Source organism: Podarcis liolepis, assembly GCF_965112155.1.
Source record: "Podarcis liolepis genome assembly, chromosome: 12".
Taxonomy (NCBI): domain Eukaryota; kingdom Metazoa; phylum Chordata; class Lepidosauria; order Squamata; family Lacertidae; genus Podarcis; species Podarcis liolepis.
The window spans coordinates 19,039,212-19,065,650 of record NC_139563.1 but is presented as its reverse complement, the minus strand read 5'-3'; the positions used below and the strand labels follow the sequence as shown (position 1 = coordinate 19,065,650).

General features: G+C 41.8%; 1 protein-coding gene across 12 annotated transcripts in view; it reads right to left on the bottom strand.

Annotated features, from left to right (window-relative positions):
* Positions 1–797: 797 nt before the first annotated feature.
* The window catches only part of NRP1 (neuropilin 1), a 127,940-nt gene continuing 102,298 nt past the window's right edge, over positions 798–26,439 (bottom strand). For 6 of the 12 annotated variants that reach the window (XM_083466717.1, XM_083466714.1, XM_083466713.1 and 3 more), the window contains exons 11-18: positions 24,180–24,324; positions 23,096–23,200; positions 18,352–18,411; positions 12,246–12,383; positions 9,287–9,558; positions 7,845–7,938; positions 6,128–6,184; positions 798–5,131 (exon numbers count right to left, since the gene is read on the bottom strand). In XM_083466717.1, coding sequence (XP_083322843.1) covers positions 4,839–5,131; positions 6,128–6,184; positions 7,845–7,938; positions 9,287–9,558; positions 12,246–12,383; positions 18,352–18,411; positions 23,096–23,200; positions 24,180–24,324 — 1,164 coding nt within the window. In that variant the 3' untranslated portion in view covers positions 798–4,838. Of the gene's footprint in view, positions 5,132–6,127; positions 6,185–7,844; positions 7,939–9,286; positions 10,802–10,875; positions 12,384–18,351; positions 18,412–23,095; positions 23,201–24,179; positions 24,325–26,439 lie in introns of all 12 variants that reach the window. The other 6 variants (XM_083466711.1, XM_083466720.1, XM_083466719.1 and 3 more) reach the window with 4 other exon arrangements.

The window sequence follows — 26,439 nt, the reverse complement described above, 5'->3', positions numbered from 1 at the left end:
ACTCAATCTACTTGTGTGCCCATCCTTCTCCTTGCCAAGTTCTACAAGGGCAACACAGAGACTACGGAGCAGGGAGATGACAGGCAGTGCCACCTCCCTGGGCTGGTTGTGAGAAATCAGGCAGTTGGGCACTGCCTGAGGTTGATGGGGCAGTGTCCCAATTTCCCTAATGGACCAGCATCCACTGTCTGATCCTATCTCTTATAAAAAGAAGAGTCTGTTTTCTGTTTGGGCAAGTTATCATAGCTGCTTGCCTGCCCAGCATCCCTATGGGACTGACAGCTAGGACCTCCATGCCACCAACTTTCCTTGGAGGTTTTTAAGCAGAGGTTGGTGGTCATCTGTCATCATGGATACTTTAGCTAAGATTCCTGCATTGGACTAGATGAATCTTGGGGTCCCTTCCATGATTCTATGAAATGGGAAGTTCTGGTAGTGGTCTGCTTTTCTCCCATTCAGTTGGCTTTTGCAAAAGGCTCATCCATGCACAGAAAAAAAATGTTTCAGTGCAAAGATTGTGTTATCTGTGGCAAGCTCACTCAGTGAGGAACTTTGAGTTGCATAGTTGATAGCTAATGCTGGTCTTCATAATGTGATGTGGGACATTCTAGAAGTGGATTTTGAACATGGAATTGCCTTCAGTGCTGCTTTGTTTTAGTCTGTTTTCAGGCAAGTTTTCAGACTAGCAGATGAGAATCTTAACATCTGTGCTTGTTAAAAGATGCTTTTAAAAGGTAAGCTGTTTTTTTTAAAACCAGTACAGCTGTAAGCATAATAAAAGTCATGAAGGTATGGGGTATTTTATGAAAATGTTTAATTCAACTGTTTCTTTGGAATGTAGTAGTCATTGTTTGGAAATTTTAAATTACAATTCAATCCTATGTGTTCCCCCCCACCCTTTTTTAAATGCTACTCAGTGTCCGAGAATACAAACGTCATTTAAAGTTAAGGCTTCGCTGTTCATTTTGAAATAACAATTTAAAAGTGTCATATTGTCATAGAAAATAAAAAATTTCTGTAAAAAAATTCGCACAAAATTTTATGATGGTACAAAACATGAAGCAATAATATACCAGTAAAATGAATTCATTTTACTACAGAAGATTTTTATAAGTTTTTTTTTTTGATAAAGAAAAAAATATGTTATTTTACACTTTCAAAATTATGAAACAATCTAAAACAATATAAACTGAACATTTCGTAACACTGCCTTTACAAATTAATAACTTTATAAACATATATTTTTTAAATATATTTATCAGTGCAAGATACTTTCTTTTCCATCTAAAGTTGCAGTATCGTTTTTCCTTTGCTTGAAAGGGCAGTTTTCATTCAATTCCTGTTTGAAGAAATCATATCCCTTGTTCTTCCGTTCTAGCATTAAACAGCCACAGCACTGGGGTTTCCTTATTCTGTTCATACAAATTTGTACTCTGGCTCATCAGCTCCAAAGGTCTATGTTGACATATCTGCTGGAATAATATTCATGGAACTCCCCCTTCCCTATTCCGGGATGTGACAGTGGCGCAGCAGCCAATGCTCCCCATCACAGGCATTGAGTTGCTGGCACGGGAAATTTTAGATGAAGCCATAGGAAAAAGGGTGCAATGCGCCAAGCACTACTCTTGTAGAGCTTGATCTGTTTCCGTGGAGTTGGCACACACTGAAACAAATGGAGGATGCACACTGGCAGTGCCTGGTGGATTGCAGCCAAAAGCTTTACTGTTCCAACTAGAACAAAACAAATAGCTAACCCCACATCCATTTAAACAAATTGAAATGTTTTTTGAATGAGTTTACTTGGGCTTCCCCCTCCCCTCTGCGATAAGTCATGAGTCTATATTCATGCTCGCATCTTCCACGTTGCTCCCAGAGAGAGGCTTGTGATACTGCTCTCTTCACATGAGCAACTTAAGATCCATGCAACGTCACTTAAAAGGTTTTAAGCGGTCCCCTGGAGCAGAGAACGTGCCACTTCTGGGTTTGGTTCTGCACTAAATAACATTTGGCGCATTCAATACGAACCAAATAATAGTAGAGGTTGTACTCTACTGGGGTTGGTTCACACATGCATGTTTATGACGTGTTTCGTAGTGATATCAAGTGATTACCCACTCGTGTGAATGATGCATCAAAGTTTTTTTTTTAACACATTATCTAGCATCAGCTCAAAACACAATATTCTTCTATGGAGACAGTTCACAGAATTAACTGAGAATCACCCCAAGCTGAATAATGAAGTGATGAGATAAAGTGATAAGGAAATGCCATTGTTCAGTGGTAGAGCGCATGCCCAGGTCAATCTCCAGCACACTTAGATTTAAAAGCTTATCATACAGCAGACTTAGGAAAGACCCTTCTTCACTTGAAACTTCGGGGAGGTTGGTATAGTCAATATCAGGCTAGATGGACCAATGGTGTGACTCAGTGGAAGGCAGTTTCTTCATTCATATGTTCATGCATGTGTGAACCAGTTTTTCTCAATGACGAAACGTGAGCTTGGCTCATTGTTTCCAAGTTCTGCCAAGTGCATGTCTTTGCAATTAAACCCACCAACTTTAAACAATGTTTGCACTCATTTAGGTCACGGATCTTAAGATGCTCATGTGACGAAAGAAGAGTCAATAATTACATAACACAACTAAATATTACATGAAACAAGTGCAGTCAAAAATTATTTCAGCTTGCTCTTCCCTTTGGGATAATTAACTGGCAAGGTGAGCCAATTTCAGTATAGGATGGATATCTAAAAGCTGATTCATATGCTATGTTTCGTTATGGTGATTTTTCTCACGGTAAATGTTGAGCCTAAAATACAACCTTGTGTGGGTGATATTCCTGGAGTTTTCAAAGATTTTCTCTGCTACAGTAAATACCAGCTCCCACCATGTCAAGGTGCATTTGAACAAAATAGTTGCCATACACACAGCACTGAGGTGGCAAAATCACCTTGTGGTGACTCTTGTGGTCATTTAAGATCTTATTTCAGAAAATCATTTAATTCCTAAATGCATTGCATCAGTTATCAATTACTTTTTATAGACATTATTTTCAACATTAAGTCAGCTGTTTCTGAAGGGGGGGAAGAAGTGGACCTACAAATAATTTGTATACACAGTGCTCTTAGAAGAGTAATTTGCAACAAAATCCCCATGTGGTTTGGTACATTCTCTGTTTGAAGGTTTTGTCCTCATTTAGGATTAATATGTTATGTACTGAATTTTGTTTAGCAAGCAACTTGTTGATCAAGCCAACATAAGCACCATCTATTTGTAGCAGCATCAGTGTAACCCTAATTAGCACAAATCAATCCTACACCGAGACGACCACTTTTAAATTGGACAGCAAGGCTAAGAGATGGCAAGAATGGCCTTTACTTTGCAGGAAAAATTATTCATTGCCGTCTATGAATACGAATGCATGGCTTACTTAAGGGGAAAAAACAGATACTGTCACTTTATGCTGTTAACAAGAAAACCCAAAGTTCAACTTTGGAGGGTAGAGTTAAGAAATTTCCCTTACTTTAGAAAAACAAAACAAAACACAACACAACACAAAAGTCTAATAAAATTATTTTTGCCATTACCAGCAAATTAAAGCTGCATTTCCCTTTCCTTGGCAATGGCAAATGCTTATGCAACAATCTACGTAGAGACAAAGAGGAGGAGAGAGCAAGAGAGAGATCGCTTATATTTGAAAATACATTCTATATGAAAGAACCGTAAAAGGAGGAGGAAGGCAGGAGATATTGCAGCTTTGTACAAAAATGGTCCAGAGACATGAAACTGAAATACAAGGAAATGGAAGAATCAAGCCACCAGGTTGTCCCGTTTCCTTAAGCCCTTGCCTTCCCAAGGTTTACTTACGCTAAAATATACTTTCTCGTTAGTCAGTGAGCCCTTAGGGTAAGTAATAAGGACAAGGACTTTTAAGTGGAGAAAGAGAGACAAAGCTGGAGTTGATGATAACACAATGAGAAGCAGTACAAACAAAAAGGCACTTGAGAGGACACACACTAGCCAGTGCCAAGGACTTTTGCTTTGTTTTTGTTACAGTGTTAGGCAGTACACTTGGTTCGCCGGTTGTTTCTGGGTGATGGCACATGTTTCTTGTATGGAATTCACAAGCACAAAGTTTAGCACAACACTGAGAAACATCAATAAAATTCTGACTGTATTGCTTGGTAAACAGAGCTGACACACTAGACCAGTACTGATGCTACCAGTACTTTTGTTTTGTTTCAAAAGCACCCCTAACCCTCCGTTGCCTATGCACAACACAAGCAATTATACACAAATACAGGTTCAGGAATCCACCAAGTTGCTGTTGCTCCCAAATATTTTAGTCTTTTTCTGGGCACTGAGCTACAGAGAGCGTGTCCATCTAAAGGACCCCCACCGGAATACACTTTGTGACAGCATCTTGGATTTTTGCACAGTAAAAAGTAAAACTTGCTCATCAAAAGTTGCAGAGGGGGCTGGAAGGAGGAAGGAAACAAACCAAGAGGGAGGTGGGGAAGGAAGGCAAAATGAAAGCAAAACAAAACATCCCTTCTTAAGTCAATCATACTTGGTCTCAACACCAGCATTTGATTATTTCAAATTAAAACAGAAACAGAAGTAGACTGTACATGATTCAGATTGTTTAACACAGATTGTTGTCCAAGTTTTAGGATATCTGTTACACTCACTGAAGCTCCTGAGAAAAGCTTGGCTCAGCGTCCTCAACGCAGTTTCCAGGCTGTACAGTAATAGAAGATCCACAGTTCCCCAGCCTTAAGCTGGTTACATGTTCTTCTGCCTCAATTCTCTAAAACTTCTTCAGCTGCTCCTACATCTTCATGCCTCTGAGTAAGTATTCTGTGCGTTCAGTTTGTCTTTTTTCAATTTCACACCATCCACCAGTTCGAAATTGTAGTTCTCCAGGGCAGACAAGTTCCTGTCTGACATCCCATTGTGCCAGCAAGCGCAGTACAGAATGACACCGCAGATCGCCCCCAAAAGCACGCCCAGTGCACTCATGGCTATGATGGTGATTAGAATGGGGTCAAGAGTCTTCAGCACGTTTCCTGGCTTTCTGGAGATGTTGTCGTTGAAAGTCTCCCCGTTCTCACGGTAATCAGGAGTAAAACCTGCAGGGGAACAAAGAGCAACAGTGAGGATGTGGCTTGGGCATCTAAAGCTGAGGGAGTGAATGAATGAAAGTCTGGCGTGAGGATGTGAATAGTGTGTGTTCAGTGATAGAAGATGGAGCTTGATGCATTTGAGATGGGGGTTGTTTTGTTCTGTTTTTATGGATGGGTGTGTTCAATGTGTTTTAACTTAATTCTGTGCATATCTTTTGGTCAAAGAAACATATGACAAAAGTGCAAATTTCAAACACAGCTGCGTTCCAGTCTGTATATTGATTTGAAAATGCAAATTAGGTAGATTCTCATTACGATATAGATTGAAAAATCCCATCGCTGCATTCCCAGGCAAGGCCTTCTTGGTGGTGGTGCCCAAACAGCAGAAGTCCTTGCCACGGAAGAGGCAGCTGGCTGCTTCTCTCTGTGCTTTTAGGCATCACCTAAAAACAACACTGTTTAGACACACTTTTCAGCAAAGCAGCTTGGGCATAATTCAGTATCTACCATATTTATTATGCCTTTTATTTATGTTATTTTGCTGATTACTGCCATCATGATGATTGTTAGCTCCTAGACTACTGGCAACGATCCCTCTCTCACACCACCAGCCATGTCCTGAAAAACAACAACAGCTTCCAACTCTACAGTTATATGATTCTATTTTAAACAGAGGTTGCAAGGCCATCTGTCAGGGATTCTTTAGCCGCGATTCCTGCATTGCAGGGGGTTGGACTAGATGACCCCTGGGTATACTTCAAACTCTACATTTCTCTGATTCTATGATCAACTATTGTCTGCTACCATCTGTCCCAGGCTTAACAGCTTTCAAGGGGATTTTATACATTTTAAAAACCCATGTAAAAATGAAGCAAGGGCTGTGTACACAATCAAACCCTGCACATAATACACAGAAGAGATCTTACTAGAATGGTGATTAAAATCAATTAATATGCTGCCAAGATTCACATGGCAATAAAATCATTATTTTAAACCCTGTACCTGTTTGATTAATATCTGGCTCTACTTTGGCTTTCTTGTTCCCTGCGTCGTTTGATTCTGGCAAAGGAAAGAGAATTGACATTGATTATTAGGGTGACAAATACTGATTGGCTATCATGCTGGCAATAATGGTATTGAGGATTTTCCTCCTGCCTTAGAGCATGATTATGTCAGCTTGACAGAGCTGTTCATTACACTGGTCTCCCAAAATTAGCTAAGGGGGGGGGAGGGGAAGGTTAAAAAAACCCAACCTCCCACTGCCCCAACTTGGCACAGTTTGAGAGTTATCAGCAGGGGTCTTCTGTCTCTGGAAAATGAAAATCAGTAGGCAAAATTAGCATGTTTCATTCATTGTATTTATAATCTTGGAGCCCGGTGATGTAAAACACTTAATCATATACAAGCAGCCCTTAGCGTCAAGAAAGAGTTTTGCTAGTTGCAGAGCGCAAGCAAGGGATTTTGGATGTGTTGTATGAACTGTGAAATATAAATCCTAGGACCACAATCCCATCTAGGAATAATCCACCTAAATGACAAGGAGCGTGTGAGGTTAACTAGGAAGTCAGCTTCTAGACTGCTAGGGAGCAACTCTCTTATAAATAACCAGCTTCTTCATGTGAGTGGTTATTGCGATGCATCCTGAAGATCACCCACTAAAGGCTGAACTGGATTGGAGTCTACAGCTATAATAGCTATAAATAGCTATAAACGGAGGATGGGGATGATTTCAAGCAGAAAAATAGCAGATGGGAGGGGTGCTAAACCCTTCACTTGCCAACCCCTTCCCTGCTGCATTCCTTTCCCCAAGGCTATTTCCCCCTCTAACAAGCTTATTTCTGGTCTTGGAGCTGGAAAGTGATGGGAGGGAATGGGTTGTGTTGCTGGTGGGAAGCAGCACTTTCCCCCCACCTGCTGCTTTTCTGGGGGAAATATCCTCCCCAAGCACTGCTTTTCATCACAAGCTCCATTTGAAACCATGAGGCAGCTGATATGCCTCCAAAAACTCATTACAAAAGTATTTGTTACCAGTAGCAGCCTGTGCGTTGGGGAGGAGCCAGCCTCCTGACATGGGTGTTACTGCAGTTTACCTGGACTGGGGTGGAGCAAGGAGACAGCAATGTTGAGGGTGCATGGATGCTCATGCCCATTTGTAGTCCTAGCTCCAACTTCATTACTGCTCCTCTGCCCCACTCTTGCCCTGCCCAGGTAAAGGGACCCCTGACCATTAGGTCCAGTCGTGACCGACTCTGGGGTTGTAGCGCTCATCTTGCTTTATTGGCCAAGGGAACCGGCGTACAGCTTCCAGGTCATGTGGCCAGCATGACTAAGCCGATTCTGGTGAGCCAGAGCAGTGCACGGAAACTCTGTTTACCTTCCTGCCACAGCAGTACCTATTTATCTACTTGCACTTTGACATGCTTTCGAACTGCTAGGTTGGCAGGAGCAGGGACCGAGCAACGGGAGCTCACCCCGTTGTGGGGATTCGAACCGCTGACCTTCTGATTGGCAAGTCCTAGGCTCTGTGGTTTAACCCACAGCGCCACCCGCATCCCATGCCCTGCCCAGGTAAGCTGCAGCAACACTGAGGTCAGAAAAATAATTATAAAGAATTTACTACATAGAGGCAGGATCCTGTATCTATTTACAAAGCTGCCATTATCAGAATTAATAGTGCTCTGAATGAGTTATCTGGTAGCTCCTGTCAGATTATACTTACTTCGGCATTCCTCAGGTGCTATGTGGTTGTCAAAGTTAATGTCATCCACTGCAATTCCTCCATTTCCTATTCCAATTTCTCCTTCTACCATCACCTGGAAAAATTAAATGACTTGTTTGTTTGTTTACAGTTAATAGCTAGAAGCAGAATCCTTAACCAGTCCTTAGGCCAACATGCCACTGAAGAGTACAGAGTCATATGATTTGTGTGCCTACCTACCAAGGCTGAAGATATAGCATAGATTTCTCAGCTTTTCTGGAGTTATGAATTAGCAACAATAGAGGTAGTGAAGGAGTTGTGGAATTCGCTCTCTCAGGAGGCTTGGCTGCTACAAACTTTGCTACCTTTTTAGTGCCAGGGAAAGAATCTATTTTAAGAATTCTTCCACACTTTCAAAGTTTAATAGTTGTTCTCAGCGGCGTAGCGTGGGTTGTCAGCACCCGGGGCAAGGCAAGTAATTTGCGCCCCCTAACCCGGGGCAAGGCAAGTAATTTGCGCCTCCTAACCCGGGGCAAGGCAAGTAATTTGCGCCCCCTAACCTGGGGCAAGGCAAGTAATTTGCGCCTCCTAACCCCTAACCTGCCGCCGCTGCCAGCTTCTTCTTGCTGCTGCCTGAGCTGGTCTGGTGTGGTTCTCTCCCGTGCTCAGCACTGCGCTGGGCGCCCGCTGCACTGTCCCTCCCCCAGATAGTCCCTCGCTCTCTCTCCGCACCGCACGCCTGGCACCCACCCCCTCCACAGTGGGCGGCGACCCAGCGGCTCAGATCCGCACAGCCAGCACTGCAGTGAGAGAGAGTGAGTGAGCCAGGTAGGGGCAGAGAGCTGCGAGTGCGAGTGCGCCCCCCAGATGTTGCGCCCGGTGCGGCCAGCCCCCCCTGCACCCCCCACGCTACGCCACTGGTTGTTCTAGCTGCAGCAGCTTTGTATTGTCTTTCTATTTGTATTGTTATTATATTTGTGTGCTTTCACCCTGTTTTACAATATGGAAGCGTGGCTGAAAGGTGGTTATGTAACATTTGAAGATAATGAAACTGAGAAGTTGGAGTGAGAAACAACCCTTGTTCCAGAAGAAACAAGGCAGCATTTTAAAAGTTTAACATCACAATTGCACTCAACTGTCCGCCACGGGATACAGACTGCAAAATCTGAATGCCCATAATAGATCAGGGCACAAAAGCAGCAGGTGCTTGGCCCTGGCTTGATGAACACATGAACCTGCCTATACCGAGTCAGAGCAGCACTGACTGCAATGGCTCTTCAAGGTCTTCTGCTGAGAGAAGTCTTTCCCATTTTGAGATCATTTTAAATCAGGGGTGGGGAACTCAAATCATGCTCTCCTGCCCTTTCTCTGTGGCTCTCAGGACTCATTCCAGGTTACATTGCCTCCCCAGCCACACCCACTATCCTCAAGCTAAAAGTTTGTGCCTGTATTTATTTGCCTACCTGATAATGCTTTGCAGACTTATGGAGCAGGACCCGGCCTTCTTTCCAGCTGTTTCCCTGATTTCCAGCCAGCATCCACAAGACCTGATCATACTCTCTATGCGTCTGGTACCGCAGCTTGATCCTCAGTGTGCCAACTTGTTCGCCCAGCATATGATACCAGAACGTCATGCAGACTGCAGAGTTCTGCGGGTTGATGATGGGGCTGATGAGCCGTGCAACTTTGCCTTTCTGGTTTTCATCAGCTTGTGAGTAAATGAAATTGCCATCTCCTGCTGTGACAAACATACTGCATTAGAAATAATGGCCTGCTTTTGGTTCCCTTAAGCCTGATGAACCTCAAGTATTCCAAAACTAATCTAGCCTTTTTAGAAAAATGGATTTGCAATGGAAGCGTCTTGCAGGTTACCCTGTGCTCTCTCCTCTGGCTGCAGCAATTCCTTTCAAGTAAGTCAAGGTTGTTCCTTCATCTATATTCCTATCCCATCAAAGAGAACATGTGGCACTGTGGATCATTCAGGTGATGGTGTGGACCAGCCTTCCCCAACCTGTTGCCCTTTGGACTACAACTCTCATCAGTTCCTGGTCAATGTGAACAATGGCAAGGGATGATGGGAGTTGTAGTCCAAAATGCCTGGAGGGCAACATGTTTTGAAAAGATTGTGTTGGCAGAAAGGACGAGAGTCTCGATGGGACACTATGCATAAATAGGCAGGATAAGCTGGAGGGACCATGGCGCCACAGAAGGAGGCCGTGAGTTTGCTTAGCAAAACAAGCCCCAGTTGATGTTAGGTTTCTGTTTGTGCCACTGTGCAGTGCTTGGAGTCACAAGACTCTGTTTTGCATTCCAGACATTCCAGACTGTTGGAAGTCTCACAGAAGACAGAAGACGGATGTGATGTTTACTGGTTTCCTGTTCCTTTGTTTTCCAGTTGCTCTCTGCCTTTCACAGAGAGAGCATGTATATTTCTTTTCTGTCTGTGTAGCGAGAAATAAAACTCTTTGCAATGTAGCTTATATTTCTCGTCCTTCCCTGCTGCTGGATACTCTGTGTAATGAGGGAATGTGCCTGCAGCCTTATCAGAAGCTCAGGTCATTAATCATCGTCGGAGGTGATTCCGAAGGACTCGACCGGAGGATGAGCTTTTCCAGCTCGGTCGTAGTGGAGGCTCTGACAGTTGAGAGGAACTTATTTCTTTATTATTTCTTTTTATACACTGCTTGTCTGTGGTGGATTCCTGCTTGGTGCAGCTAGTGAGGGTCAATAACAGGCAGGACGAGAGAAGGAATTGGTGGGAGGAGGCGGTATAATTTCGAGTTTGTAAAGAGAGACCCTGTGCGGTTAGAGTGTCAGACTAGGACCATAGGAGGCTACACTTTTCACATCTCTCCTCAGCCATCAAATACACTGAGAAATCTTGGGCTGGTCACCAACTCTCACCATAACCTACCTCACAGGGTTGTTGTGAAGATGTAATGGGGGTGAGGAAGACTATGTACACTGCCTTGAACTCACTGGAGGAATGGCAGGGTATAAATTAAACAAACAAACAAACAAACAAACAAACAAAAGAAAACAAAATGGCAACCTTAGCAACTCGTTCATGCACATTTTGGCCCGATTATACTTAACGGAAGCAAGATGGCAGAAAAACATATGTGACACATGGATTTTCCGAAGGAATTCAAGACATCTTGTACCCTGATCCCAAACACTTGTGCCACTCAGCATTCCTGCTTGCAGTTCTGGAATCATTCCCCACAGTGATCTTGCATTTAATTTATTAGATTAAAATCCCCCCCCCAATGCATTGATAGCTCCGCTTCTCTGTGTAAAATATAGAAAGCAGCTGTGGTGTGTGGCATAGAGCCTTTTACAAACTGGCAAGACAAGCCCAAGTGTTTTGCAGAAAAGAAGAAACCAGAACTTGTGATGTTTCTGTGAAAATGTTTCCAGATTACAGCGTTGGAATGTAAAAGGCACCTGAAACTCGAAAACCTGATGATAACAAAACCACATTTAAGGAGTATCATTTTTTTCCACAACCTTTCAATGAGAGGACAAGTTGTGCTTGCCTCCAGACACTGATGGCAAAGTTCAAATATTTTTCATTTCAAGAATATTATTGCAGCTCTGGGTCAGGAACTCTGCCTACTTTGTCTTAATTAGTGCTCAACTTATGCATGCCTTTTAGATTTTGTCAGTCCATGGCTAACATGGCTTTTAACCTCCCTTCAATGTCAGATCTCACTAAGTCATTTCATTTTACTTTGCATCAATTTTTCCCCATTATTGCAGCCTTCGTTTCAGATAACTGCCTTTTGCTTAATTTGATGCCATTTATTTGTACAGTACCATTTATAGTCAAAGTATTATAAGTTTCCCCCCCTTCTACCCCATAAAACTAAATGTACTTGTCTTAGGATTCAATTGAAAGCGTCTCTAAATTTAAGGAGCCCAATTTTGTCTAATTTCCTTGTCATTCTCATTAAGTAAAAAGAGGGAGGGAGAGGGGCTGCAGAAAGTGGAGATGGGAGGAGGGGGGTCACAGCCAGCACATTTGACATTTGCATAGATGAAAAGGAGACCAATAATTGAGGCACACGTGGGTCACAAAATGCCCCATTGCTTATTACATTTGGAAGGTAGCAAGTATCAAGCATGAGATGGCTTGAGGTGCTGCTAAGGGACTTCTAGATATATTTGTAACATATATAGCTTGATCCAGGTATTCTTGAAAGGCATACAGGAGACAAAAGGCTCTGGAATAGCTGTAGCACATTCAGTTCAATTTGACCATAATCCTAGGAAGGAACCTAAAAGAGCACAGTTCTTTTTTGTTGTTGTCAGTGTGAAATTCAGTAACGTGAAATACCGTTCCCTGGAAGGCCTTTTGATTTTGAACACAGTGCTCTCTTTCTCCCGCCACTGCTAGTTCAGCTGTGAACCCTACTTTACCTGTGTGGTCCTGAATGGGTCCTGGTTTGCTGGCGACCACTGCCCACCGTAGGTCCAGTTGGCTGTCGTGCTCCCAACGGCAGATTGTCTTCTGAGAACTGTAGCCAAAACCACAGTTGAAACCATATGCTGGGAGTTCTTCAGCAATGGAGGGAGGAATGGGAGGAACAGAGAGAGAGAGAATTACTTATGCTGGTAAGTTAATAACAGCACATTTTCTCTTACGCCCCTCCCCACAAATAGAACACCCGTCCCTAATGATCTGTCAATGTCTGCCCAACATTTTAAGGCAATGTTCATCTGGCTCTTGCACCATTTGCTGAAAATGGTTAGAGGGTGATGGTTTGATTCAGGCGTAACACCAAACCATGGTGTTATACTATGTGAGCAAGGCTGGAATGCAGCTCAAATCGTGATTGACAACCCTTGTTGTAGGGCAAGCACAAGCTACAGTTTGCTGCTTTAGATGTAACAGCAAAGTATGGCTTGGAAGAAACCAGAAAAGAAAGGACAATGAAAAGTCTGGTGCCAGATGTGAGGGCTGCATGGCAAAGTGCCCAATAGTAGTGGGTCCCCTCTTACACCAGTGGTCTCCTCCACCGGACAGTGGCGGACAGTGAGAAGCAGGAGCATTGTCACAGTCTGCAGTAGCCATCTCTGAGCTGCCCGCCATTTTGAAGTTCCCACAATGTTCCAAACTAGCAGCAGTCCAGGCTACTGTGGGAACATAAAAGTGGTGGGTTCTCAACTGCCTGTTTCTACTACTTGGTAAGCCTATAGCCAGGGACACAGGTAAGCAATGATATCATGATATCATCAACAGATCTGCCAACGTCCATAATAAATTAATTCACAAATGGACAACAAAGCACATCATTTGTAAATTGGACTTTAACACACAGTGTCCAAATGGAAAGCACCCCCCCAGTGTTTAACAAATGTCACGTCCTTCTCAAATTCATTATGTTGTTTCAATCTGGCAATGGAAGCTCCATTGTGCACAGAGAGATTTGCATAAGAGCAATCTTGTCCAGTTTCTTCCAGTATCAGGGAATGCTCCACATGTGAAAACATATTAAGAGAATTTCTTGATGGACTTCATATCCTATTTGTACCTGGCAACCACAGAAAGGTATCCACAATGCATCAATCCTTGCTCTACATTTAAATAATCTGTTTCCTCCATCTGCTTCCTGAGCATGTGCTTCAAGAGTTTCTCAGCATTCCAGAAAGACTATTCTCAGTGTTAGAAGAATGATTTATGTTTTGATTTCAGAATGCCTTTTTTTTGCACCTCAACGCAGATAAGAAGATCCATGCATTCCAGATTCTAGATTTGTATCCAGATGTGTACCTAAATGCAGATGTGGTCTGTAGCCATCTTCCAGCATTGTAATGAGGTGTCAAGGAAGTATGTGAAGGTGTCAGTAAGGACAAATGTGCTGGCACCACCACTGCTTTGCCATTGCAGATGTCCCTCAACTTGTGGTTGGTGACTGCAATGGGGAGATTCCTGCACTCATAGGGGTTCTCTGTGTGTTTTAGAACCCTGGAAAATTAGGATTCTAAAATGTGTGGGGAACTTCCACAAGTACGGGTGTCTCTTTGTTGTTAGGAGGAGGTTTTCAAAGGTTGTCAAGGGCCTAGTTGCTGCTGATTTTACTACTGGATTATTTAAGAGGTTTTGTGCTGCATGGTGGAATAGTGGGTGGTGTGCCAGGGGAATTAGTGGGGATGGGGCTTATTTTCTACTTTTGCAAATCATACAATATATTGTAGGTGGTAACAATGATCATAAGTAAATAAATAATTTTTTTTTGCATGCACTTTAATTGGCCCACAAGATGGCAGCATTTAAATGAATACATTTGGAAAGGACGAAAGACAAATGTGGCCCACAGCCAACTATATACAAAATAGGCTTCAAAAGAAGCTCCCTGTAAAACAAGGGAAGTCTGGTATTATGTAGCTTATTTTGGTCTGGATGAGATCATATCTTGTTTCCAGATTTTGTCTAGTTCTGCCTAGTAGTCTTACATGAAATAGTTTGTTATCTTTCAATGGAGCCTGAAATTTTAACGTAAAAACAAATTCCACGCAACTAAATCCTTTTTTGTGGTTTTTTTTGGATTTTCAGAAAAAAGTTTCAAAATAGGTAATATACTTTCATTGTTGGGAGAAAATGCCCACTTGACCATGGACAACTCCTAAATTAATAACCCTCCTCTCTTTCTCAACCAGGTAATATTAAGAAGGTCAATATCTAAAGACATCATCCAACTTTTAAAAAACCTATCCCTAATTAACAAAAGAATGAAAAGAAACTCCCATAATCTCAAACATGAACTCATGTTTGAAATATTGTCTTGCTGTTGTGACTGATGATGCTTCAAGCTCAACTAGGAAGATTGATAGTGCAACAATTCAATTCTCTTTCACCAGGAATGAGGTAATGCAGGGCAACCCTACACCATCAGCATTCTTGTGATAATGAAAACATACTGCATCAGATTTCAGCGGATGGACTGTGACCCACACCTGGTAGGTTGCATCAATTGCATTTAATTTTTTGAAATGAGAAGGAGGAGAAAAAACCTCCAATGTAAGTGGCAACTTGGAGAATTGGGTTAAATATGGGCCCTTGTGGACCTGAAAAATATTGCACACTAACATTACAGAATAGGTGTGGGTCAGGTGTGCAATATGAAGGAATTCATGCCAGCTAAATTTGTTTTCTGCCTGCTGAATTGCACAATAATTCAAATATTCCATTGGAACTCAGGTAGCTGTCCTCATTGCTCACAAACCTTAATTGAACATACTATTTCAATTAATTGATGCTAATTTACAATTGCCCATTTGTGATTTTAGTGCAGATGTTTTCATAAAACACACACGCGCGAAAGCAGCAGATGTCTAAAATACCCAGTTAGGCAATTTAAAAGATGGCCAAGTGATGAGGCAAATATATTGCAGGCAAATGCCAATTCAAGTGAGTACAAGCTTGCTGGTTTGCAATATTCCAAATGATTCCATTATATGTAGAGCACTTGAAACAAGCCCCTGACTGTCTTGGCTAGGCTTTCAGGGCTGGCATCTGAAAATGACTTAGCAGTCGAGCTACTGCCTTGAGTCAACAGAACCAGAAGTGCAGGACTGGTCTTGCTTTGCTCAGAACACCCCCCCCCCCAAATTCCTACATTTTCAGTTTGCCAGAGGTACAGAGGAAAACAGCAAATACGGTGGCACTAGTTGCCTAACAAGCTGTTTGAATTAGAGTTAATGGGTGATGTGTAGCAAAATCTCCATATGACTCTTTAACAAGCATAGAGGTACATGGCATTATGTAATTAAAACAAATCTGGCCTGTGAGAGTAGCCAACAGCTGCGTTTCTTGGCCACATCTTGCTCTCGGCTGGAATCATTAATACTCCACATGAACAAGCAGTTGGACAAATTCTGTGCAATACCATTTGTCTATCTTGGTCTACAAAGGGTCCCCTCTTGTGGTTTTTTTTTCTTTTTGCACTCATCTGTTTTAAGCAAGAAGGGATGGGATGCCACCAATCAAATATCCACTTTGGAGACACAAAGAGTTGTGTCTAATGAAGCACTACTCAAGAGCAGAGCCACTGAAATCAATGGGCCTGTTAGCCATGCTCATTAATTTCAGTGTGCCTTCTCTGGGCAAGACCAATGCTAGCTATAACCCAACGCCATTTTCAAGCAGGTGAATGTTTGAATAAAGAGACTAATTTCGAAACACTCTATGCAACTTTTAATTTGGGCATGGACTTTTAGCAGTTGGGAGCTCTTGACAAAGGGGTGGCTTGCACATTATGGCTTTCAGATGGAGGCCACTAACTGTCACCAATTGTCGCCAACTAGCAGCAGCAGCAGCTCAGTGCCTTGACAGGGCAATTTTATCTGTGCCCCTGCAAATGTTACTTTTTAAATGTTTACAGTAGTGTGAGGAACAATGATTAGAGCAAGAAGCTGCTGCAGTGTGACAACGGACACTTGGAAAAATATATGTGGTGTCCTTAGAAGGTTTACAGCTGCATTCCTAATGTTTGCTTAATTGGAAGTAAGTCTGATTCACCTCAGTGAGACTCGATTCTCAGGGTACACATGCAAAAGGATCAGAACAACATTTCTGCCCAAGCACTTTGTAAGTATTCTTCTTCCATGTTGCTTTTGCAGGTTCCTGAAGGAATTCAGTTCATTCCTCCAGCCCATACTTCTCAATGTCATGTACTTTGCTGAATCGCAAGAAAGAAAGATTGAATTTAAGAGCCTGAACTTCGCATGCAGAGAGCTTACAATTCTTGCATGAATGGAAGCTTGAATGGAGTGTAGCTCTGGCATATACCCCACAGTGCTGAACAGGCCCGTGACTTCTTGCAAGGGGTGGCATTCAGCTAACGCTTGCAGGATGTGCTTCCTTGCCCTCGCATTTTCCCTTCCTTCAAAAACGGGCAGGAATGTGAGTCTTGAGTGAGACTCCCATTGGTGTCCATTCATATCCCCTGAGCCGACATTTTGAGACGAATGGAAATTGAGCTAAATGGGGACCATTCAGTTTGGTTTTCCATTTGTCCCCGAATGCAAGCACTGGGCACTGCATGCATTCCCTAGTAATGAATTAGTTCTGCAACTTTAGTTCTTGCTTCCTTAAACTGCACAGGGAATGTGGTAGTGGGATCATTTGGGAAATAAAATGAGACCTAGGAAATGTGAGAAAGCCCATCTTTTTGTTTAAATTGGAAGCTTATATAAAAGATACTTTACCGAGTAGCTCAGGACTTTCCTATAAATGTCAGAATGCACACGTACTTGAAAGTAATCAAACCATCTAGTAATGTAACTGCCAATATAATGTCTGTCCCATCAATACAATGTCTGCAAAAGCACAGATACAAATGTGTTTGTCTCAAGAAATAAGAGGGCAGGATGTTGCTCACAATAGCCTATGCTGACTGAACAATCTTGGGAGGAAGAAAACAGTTTGGAGCTGGGGAAAGTGTTCACCTTCATGACATGGAAATCCAAAGGTTAAGAGACACAACCTTGCAATTAACCACCTTCTCTTTTGGCTAATCAGGCCTGAAACACAGTTGTCTTTAAGGAAGCATGAATGCTGTTAATACATTTATGTTTTGCTTGTACCAAAGCCCCCAGTGTCATGTTGTAGTGGAAATACTTATACACACATACACACCCTGCTAATAAATTACTTTGGAGACTGTGCCTGACTGCAGTTTAATAAAGGAAATGTGAGTAACCGAGGAGTGACCAGTTCCCCTCTTTACAATTATTAACAACAACAAAATTAACATTGGTGCTGATCACTGTTGGAGAACTTTGGGGAGATGCTCTCTCTTTCTCTCCTTTCAAGCCATACAGGATATTAAAAATGGCCAGAACTCCTACTATGAAGCCCCATGTAACTGCAAATTAAGAGCTTTTCAAAAAGCTATTAGCTATTGTATTGATTGAGGGGGAGAAAGGACCAGCTGCCACTAACAGCTTCTCTCCTCTCTGCCCAAGTTTATCGTAGCACTTTGCACAACTCTTTTCAAGGATTCTCGCTAGAAAAGAATATTGTAAAACTGCCAACTCCGTGGTGGGGGAAAAAACGAACACACACTGCTTTTTTGGGTCGGGTTTTGCAGAATGGTGGAAGCTAAAAATAGGATGGCCTCCTCCTTGGTTATTTATGGCCTTTGTTCCTTTTTAGTTTGCAAACACATATTCTGTCACAGAAGAGATACAATTTATTTATTCACACACCCCCTCACCTCAGAAAGTGCAGCGTGTGATTTGGCCTGTGAATTTTTGGGTAGTATTGTCACCATTTGGCATGCAACGACACAGACGGGAAGCTAGTTCTGTGCTGCATATACATGTGGATGGAAGGAGTAAAATATTTACTGTACTGAGCTTTGAGACCAGATGCTACTTTATACTTCAGAGAGTTTGAAGGGATGGAAAGCCAGAGAGTCCTGCAATTCATTATATCTGTCTTTGGCACAAGATAACAATTGTGAAATGCACTCTATTTTAACTGGAAACACTTTTTAAAAAGAAAAGAAAAGCATCATACCTGGCTGTACTGTAGTGTCAGCTGCTGTTGGGTTTTCTGTTATCACGGCTGTGGTACTGCCTGAAAAGGAATTGCATATGATATGTCACGTAGAACAGAAAAAGTAGATATGTAAATAACTTAGAAAAGTTCCTTGCTTATGCATCTAGCTATGTGAGTATTCGTGCATAAATTAACCCCAAAATCGAAACACTCAAGATTTGGTTTTCTTTGTCAAGAGGGATAATACTTGAAAAACTTCTTCAGACTTATGATCTTGGACACAAACATACACATTTAACCAATTGATCCTCTTTACAGAGGAAGCAACTGAGGGTGATTTATATAAGGCCGCATCGCAAGACCAATGAACATGAACTCATTTATGTTTCTTGGAACTTTAAAGGTAAATGTAAAGGACCCCTGACAGTTAAGTCCAGTCGTGGACCACTCTGGGGTTGCGGCGCTCATCTCACTTTACTGGCCGAGGAAGCCGATTTTGTCCACAAGACAGTTTTTCCTGTTGGTTGAGAAGGATGCCACACAAAAAACAAGTCCCAGGCAAACTCAGAATCACAGTAACTTCCTGCATGGATGAGCCCAAGGAGCCAATGCCTTCGAACGGCTTCATGGGTGTGTTTGTGGGGCATGAAAAGTCTTAGGAACATAATATGTCCCACTCTTCCCTTAGCAACAGATCACAACAGAAGGCAAATGACAGGTGCAGTTGTGAGTGATGGTCTTGCAAGGTGGACATTTCACATGCAATAGATATTTACATGATTCCACATGGGTCAATTAGAAAGTGGTCCATGGTTGTTGCTGTGTATTCTAACTCAATTCTTCCAAAAATAAGTGTTCAAGGGACAATTAGATAATTTACCAGTATCCTATCACCAGAACTTGTTCGTATAACCAGAACTTGTTCACCATCCTAGTGAAATTCTTGAAGTCCATGATTACTTTATCATGTAATAAATGTATTTTTGTTCTTCTAAGCATATAGATAAAGGCTTTGGGGAAAAGGGGGAGAAAAGTCAGGACCAAATGTATCAAGTAATAAGCCACTGATTGCGATCAACCAAGCCTTCCTCCTATCGCTGCAGGGAAACATTTAAAGTGCTATAATGATTGTGATGAGGTTTAATGAAGCTATAATACTTTCATGCCAAGGAAAGAGCGATAGAGAGTGAGTGGTGAAGGTACAAGTCAGACATGCAGGATATATATAGGACAAAATATGCATGCATTAACAATGTTTGCCTTTATTAACTGAAAATTTTTATCGGCCTGGTAAAAGTAGCAATTAGCTTAAAGTGCAGTTGCAATTATACAACTTAGGCAAGTTTATTTTGATGCACTTGGGCAATTAGGCTTTCTGGGTTGTGTGCAATTAATAGAACCCTAAGAGCATAATTCGTAAACTCTCCATATTAAAGAAATAAAAAAGCAACAGGAGCACTCTTTGTGGGTCTCAAACCCTTTGCAGGCAGAAAAATGTACAAAGATACTGAACTGCCCTAGACTAATACTGTTAAAGCTTGCGCTTGTATTCTATCACATAAACCCACTCACTTGTATTGCACTACACACATATTTATTTATTTATTTATGTAATGATTAGGTTACTATCAATCAATCAGTTTACTAGATTTATTAATGCAATGATTTGTTTACTTTTCCTTGTAGATTTCTAATAATAGTAACAGAAGTAATAATAATAAAAATATCAATTTAATAGTAACGTAAAATAATATTGACTTTATTATCCTGGTTTTAAAATGTGATGGACCATTAGTCACAAAGTATTGAGCTATGAGCTATGAGTTTTGATCTCTCTTCCTTCCATATATACCATTAGGTCTGATGGGTACAGAACACAAAAGTGCCTGGCAGTGGAAGCAAGCAGCAGCAGAGCTGTACAACGGTCTGTATGGCAGCAGGGGTCAAAGCACTGAGGGCAGGGGGGTCAGCAGGATCACTGATGGGCCCATCTGAGCTCTAGGCCCATGACAGGTGCCTAACCATGCCGCCCCCAGACACTGACCCAGGTTCTGCTGCTTGAAGGCTCTCCCCCCAGCTGTGTTACTGGGTGGGAGGGGGCAGATAAAAGCAGCAGAATGTAGAGAGGTGAGGTGAGGGGCAGGGATGTGGGTGGCTCTGTGGGTTAAACCACAGAGCCTAGGACTTGCTGATCAGAAGGTTGGCGTTTGAATCCTCGCGATGGGGTGAGCTCCCGTTGCTCGGTCCCTGCTCCTGCCAACCTAGCATTTCAAAAGCACGTCAAAGTGCAAGTAGATAAATAGGTACCGCTCTGGTGGGAAGGTAAACGGCATTTCCGTGCGCTGCTCTGGTTCGCCAGAAGCGGCTTAGTCATGCTGACCACATGACCCGGAAGCTGTACGCAGGCTCCCTCGGCCAATAAAGCGAGATGAGCACCGCAACCCCAGAGTCAGTCATGACTGGACCTAATGGTCAGGGGTCCCTTTACCTTTACCTTTAAGGTAAGGGGCACTCCTGTCTGTGGCCAACTCCATTTAGGGATAAAAGTAGACCTCTTCATTCCACTTTATAGTCAAACTAGTGAGTAAACACACACGTCTGCTTTGGCCATGAGAGGCAGAGGGGTCAGGTGGAGAGTAATTGCATTCCTCTGCAAGAGGAAAATACCAGATACGGAATAGGGTTGGTTTTTTTGGAGGGGGGGGGGGGAGAGAGAGGGATGTTGAACCAGCCCAGTGTTTTTTTCCTGTCTCTTAATGTCTTGAAACCAGATGGAAAGCAACTCAATGAAGTGGAATAACAGAAAGGCAAGATCAATGGGAATTTTGGAAACCAGCTTGTTCATACATTTTTCTTCTTGTCCCCATTGGTTTGTCTTAATGGCAAATCTAGATTTGGGTTGAATGGATGAGAGATGTGGCTTTGGGACTTGGCGGTAGTACCCATGGGGTGGGGTATATATGGTCCTTTATCTCAATGGTCTTCTACAGAATATTATTCAAAGACTATGCCATAATTTCCATCTAGTAGCACTGAAGCTGTGTGCAGGCTTCTGTAGTCAGAAAGGCCAGGCAGCGGGACGTTTTTCAATGCTGAGGGCTTGCTGAACTTCTAAGCACTTTTGCAGCTTTTTTGAAGGGTATTTTATTACACTTGACTTACATAAGAAGAAGCAAAGGCAGCCTGAGAAATTGTAATGTGAAAAGCATGCACTACAACTGTGCGGGATGTGTGTATAATATATAGAAAGACTACACTGTTTTTAGTAATTATTTTTGTGGGGGAATGTGAGATTCGGAATGAGGCAAACACTTAAATAATGAGTGTATTTGCTTTCGTAGGCATTTTTTTCATTAGCTTTAGTAGGGTTCCCCCCCTCTCCCCACCATTTAATTGCTGACTAAAGGGGAAACTAAAACCCATCCCAAGTCCCTAAACAACTGTTTGCTACCTGGCTAAGGTTATCTAAAGTCCTCCGAGTATGCACTGCCAGATTTTAACTGTCTTGGAAATGTAGCTATGCAAGCTGCACTGCTATGTAGGAAACAATAAATGTTTAGCCCTCCAGCTCATAAGGGAGCGATCATGCAGTAACTTGTAGGAGGAGGGAAATGAGGCCACTTATTTGTAGGTATCTAGCTCTGGCTAACATAGGCTCTATCCAGCAGATCAGACATATAGCCTTATGGGAGAAGAGAGTTCCAAACAGCTACATAAGCCAAGCTAATTATGGTATATAAAAGAAACAGATACACTCTGGTCTTCATAAAAGTGAGCCCATGGGAGACTTTTGCTCTCTACAGCTTCTTTTTCCTTTCTAGTGCTTAACAGTACTGCACAGACTTAGGTGTGACTTTGAAGAAGTAAGAAGGATAGACCACCACTGAGTTTCAGTTCAGGCAAAATTGTGTATGCTAATGATAAAGAAGAAGACTTTCCTTGCCCCCAGTCCTAAATGACCTCATTGCTAAATGGAAACTGACAGAAATCTCCCCAAGTTGTAATGAAACTCTGTCTTAGACAAGATGCACCTTAGCTCTAAGATTATACCTACCCATCCAACCACTCTCTGGAAAAGGACAGTTAAATGATAACTGATTAGTCTACATCTGTGTTAAAATATCACCTGGGGGGAATCATACTTTAAATAAACAAATAAATTTAAAAGACCCTAGATTTTCATTAGGCTTACAAGCTGTAATTGGTTAAACTGGTAGATCAATCAACTAAAGGTTTAGTTGATTAAGCCATGGAAGTCAATTTTAACTAATGAACAGAGTTAAATGCAAGCTTGGGTTTTCTTTGGAAGCTATTTCTGCGATGGTTTAAAGGTAGCTTTTTTGTTCCTTTTTTCATTTTGTTTTTAACTTGTATGCACCTTTATACATTGCTGTACTTAAGGCCACATACAACCCAGAAATGAGTGTTAGATTTTATTTAACAAACCTTATGTTTATTAGATACACACTTAATTATCTCAGAAAGGAACAAAGATTTAAATCTTGGAAAACAGATCTGAATTGGATCAATTAATTAATGGTTTCATTGGTTAAAAGACAAGTGACAGACCCACTCCAGGTTCCTTAAATTGTCATGCACATAAAAATGAATATATGTAAGCTGTGGCAATGCTCGCCCAACAAAAAAAGTCATGCATGTGTCATGCTTTCTTATTGTGAGTGATAGAGGCAAAGCAAACATTGCAACTGGGATTGGACTGAACAAAAATGGTGTTGCAATGGAATGTGGATGGTTTCTGCACCTGTCAACTGGAAGTCATCACCTGTTCCGCTGTGGCAGTTTGCTTGGTCATCATCACACTCATCCACAAGGTTGCTGTCAGAAGTGGTTGGGACAGAGGTAGGTACTGAAATAAATAAGCCAACGTAGCTTGATTAAAACATACTCTGAGACTTGTTAGCATTCCAGCCCGCAAGCATGATTCTGTGATGAACAAAGACCATTCATTTCATACAGGAAACATCTCTTTATTTATCATTTTCCCATATCCTGCCCTTAATATGGTCTGTACTGTACTGTCTAAGCTGAAGGCCAAGAATAATATTGTCAAGTCAAATAATATGCTTTCAAGATGCAGATTTGGAAACAATTGACCCCACCTGAAACTGAACTCACTTGGGGGTGGAAGGTGGGATGTGTTGTAGCTACAGAGTTCTCTGTATGAAAGAGGTTTTCTATTCTTCAGTAGATGGCATTTTATGTATCCCCACTATTTACATGAAACTCTGAATTGGTGGGTGGAGAAGAAACGCCATGTGACCAACGGAAGGCCCCTATCTACACAGGGAGCTTCAGAATTAGGCCTGTCATAGACAATGTGTACACAAGCTGCTTGCTCTTACACGGTCTTCTTGTCGATTATTCATACATATTGGTCAGCATACAAAGAGCTAGCGAGGGTCACGCAAAAGGATTTTTTAAAAAAAGCATTTTCCCCTTTGAAAAGCAGGTCTTCATGTCACATTAAATTGCTTTTTTAAAGTTCTGCTCCCCTTAGTTTCCCAAGTGAGTTGTCATGACAAACACATTTCTATAACCTATATGTATAATGAGAAAAGATCGATACTGTTTTCAAATAAAACCAAATGCCTTGAACTAGAGGAAGATATGGAGGATCTGCATGAGTTTTGGGCTTTTGTGGACTGTGCATCATGTGCAAATGATCTATTAACTCATTCCCTTGAGGGATTCTGGGGGGCGGGGGTCACATGCTGGTGGTAGTCATTTCATCTCACATTTCTCACTCGGCAGTAGCATAAGCAGGACTGTATGTAGGAAAAGAATAATAATTAATGCAACATATTAATCTTAGGCTGTGCAATTACCTTCAATTTCGCAGCCCAATAGTTCCATCCTCAGTCCCAATCCACTGTGGGTGGCTCTTTCAGGGTAAACACGGATGAATCTGGTTGTTATAGGCTCAAAGGTACGGAGTTCAGGGGTGTCATAGTTTGTGTTGCCTTCAAAAACCTACATACAAAATCACACAGGAATGCTGTTTAATAATCACAGGAGATATTCCATTTTTAGCCAGCTGAGATTTTTCATGCTTTTAGCATTTGAGAAAGTCAAGAGGTAGCCCAAATCCTAAACATTTTATCAAGTGGCTGACTCTGCATTCAAAAATGGGAAGGGGTAGAAGTGAAAGTGTTTCCAGAAATCAATCTGTCAGGATTAGCACAGAAGCAGATTTTTTTTTTAATGAGACATCTTTTAAATGAGACTCACATCTGAAATTTACATGGATGACTTCGGAGGAAGGGATTCACTGTGGAAGTTCTGGCACTGTTTAGCTATGATAAGACACCTCTTCAAGAGAGAAACTTCAACTGTGCTTTTCTCCACTTGCCCAGAGGCTCACAAATTATAGTTATATTGTAAGTGTACAAATTAAACTTTAGAAGCAGTGCCCATGAGACAGATTTCTTTAAAACTAATCCTAGGAAAGGCTAATGGCTGACATGCTTGCTAACTTAGATGTGGTGGACATTTTGAGGATGTATGAGAAACTGGATAACCAGTTTATTTGGACACCAGTCAGTTCTGTTATATCTATAACACAGATCTCGACAGAACAGAAGTTGTCTAAAGCCACACTTAATTTGCGCAATAACTCTTCAAAAGTGGCTATTTAAAACCAACAAACTTGTGGATGCACATGCTCTTGTTACTGTGAAGACAGCAAGAATTCCAAAGGTGAATGTTACAGATTGCTAATCATTGTTTTTGTTATAGAGATGAAGAGCTTGTGGGCTTTCCTTCATCAGATGTGAGGTCTCCCACAACAGAACACTATAGTGGATAACATAACGAGAAAATATTAACATTTGACTTTGTACAATGTTGCTTTTGTATGCGATGTAATTTGGAGAGAGGTGGAAAATGAAATGAGTCTTTCATATGAGCCAGTGAAAATGTCATAATTAAGAAGTCAACCATATTTTAGTGTTTCAATCGTCTAGCTTGTTTTTAACCTTGCTGTATTTCTACCTTGATCACTTCTGTCTACTGCATATATTTTGGCAGCCACATGGAAGCCACCTTACCAGAAATGCTTCTGTCTGGAGGTATTTTCCATGAGAAGGTTTATCTATGGATTGGCCTGATGCTTTGTGGACTACACAGTCCAGTGCTACATGTTTCTGGCAGTGGTTGGAGTGCAGTGTCTTCACTCAATAAATCTGGTCCATGTGCTGATTTACTTATGTACGTTATAATCCTGACACACAACGGTATCCATGTGGCAGGCTTATGGCACCATTTAGCATGCTACTTTTTCCAACATGAAGATGAATCTCCAAATAGGAACCGGCATGAATGGACAGTGCAAGTTAATCTTCCAACGTAAGTACACAAACTCGGTGACTGCTTGTTCTGTGTACCCTCAGCAGAAATGACCACGCCGCTTTCCATACATTACAAAATACAAGTTGGAAAATGTAACTTATATCTGACCCATAAACCTGATGTTTGGATCTTCTTAAAATTATTGTCCTGAAAGCATTATGCCGAATTCTAAATTCTGGTCCTGTAAAAACCACTTATACCCGGGTTCCTTAGAAGGAAAAGATGCACAGAGACACAGAGAACAGAGCACAATTACAATTACACTCTCCTTTGGAATCCAGTTTGAAGATTATAGAGGCATTTTAGGGAATTCCCAGCCTTTAGTCTTCCTTCTTCCCCCACCATATTTTGATAACAAGTTGTCAAGATACTAAATTCTTTTAGGGAGAAAACAGCACTCATAATAGAGCAGGACATTCCTCCTAGATGACCCAGAAGCTGATAAAACAGAGGAACCCAGAAAGCAGTGTATGTGTGAGGTTGGGAGTGGGGGATAGAGATCTCCCAAACCCTGTTCTTTCTTCACATCCTGGATAATAGGAATATACAGGAAAAGGAATCAACAAGTGGGACCTGCGACAAAATGTGTGTAGTCCTTTTGTTCAGGATTCCAGCCTCAGTTATGCCTTCTTCCAGGAAAATTCCTTTCATTCCCCCGCATCTTCAGTTTTCTGTGTTTTGCCCTCCCAAAGATGGTATTCTGTGACCACCACTGACTATACTCAGCTTGGGGTTCTT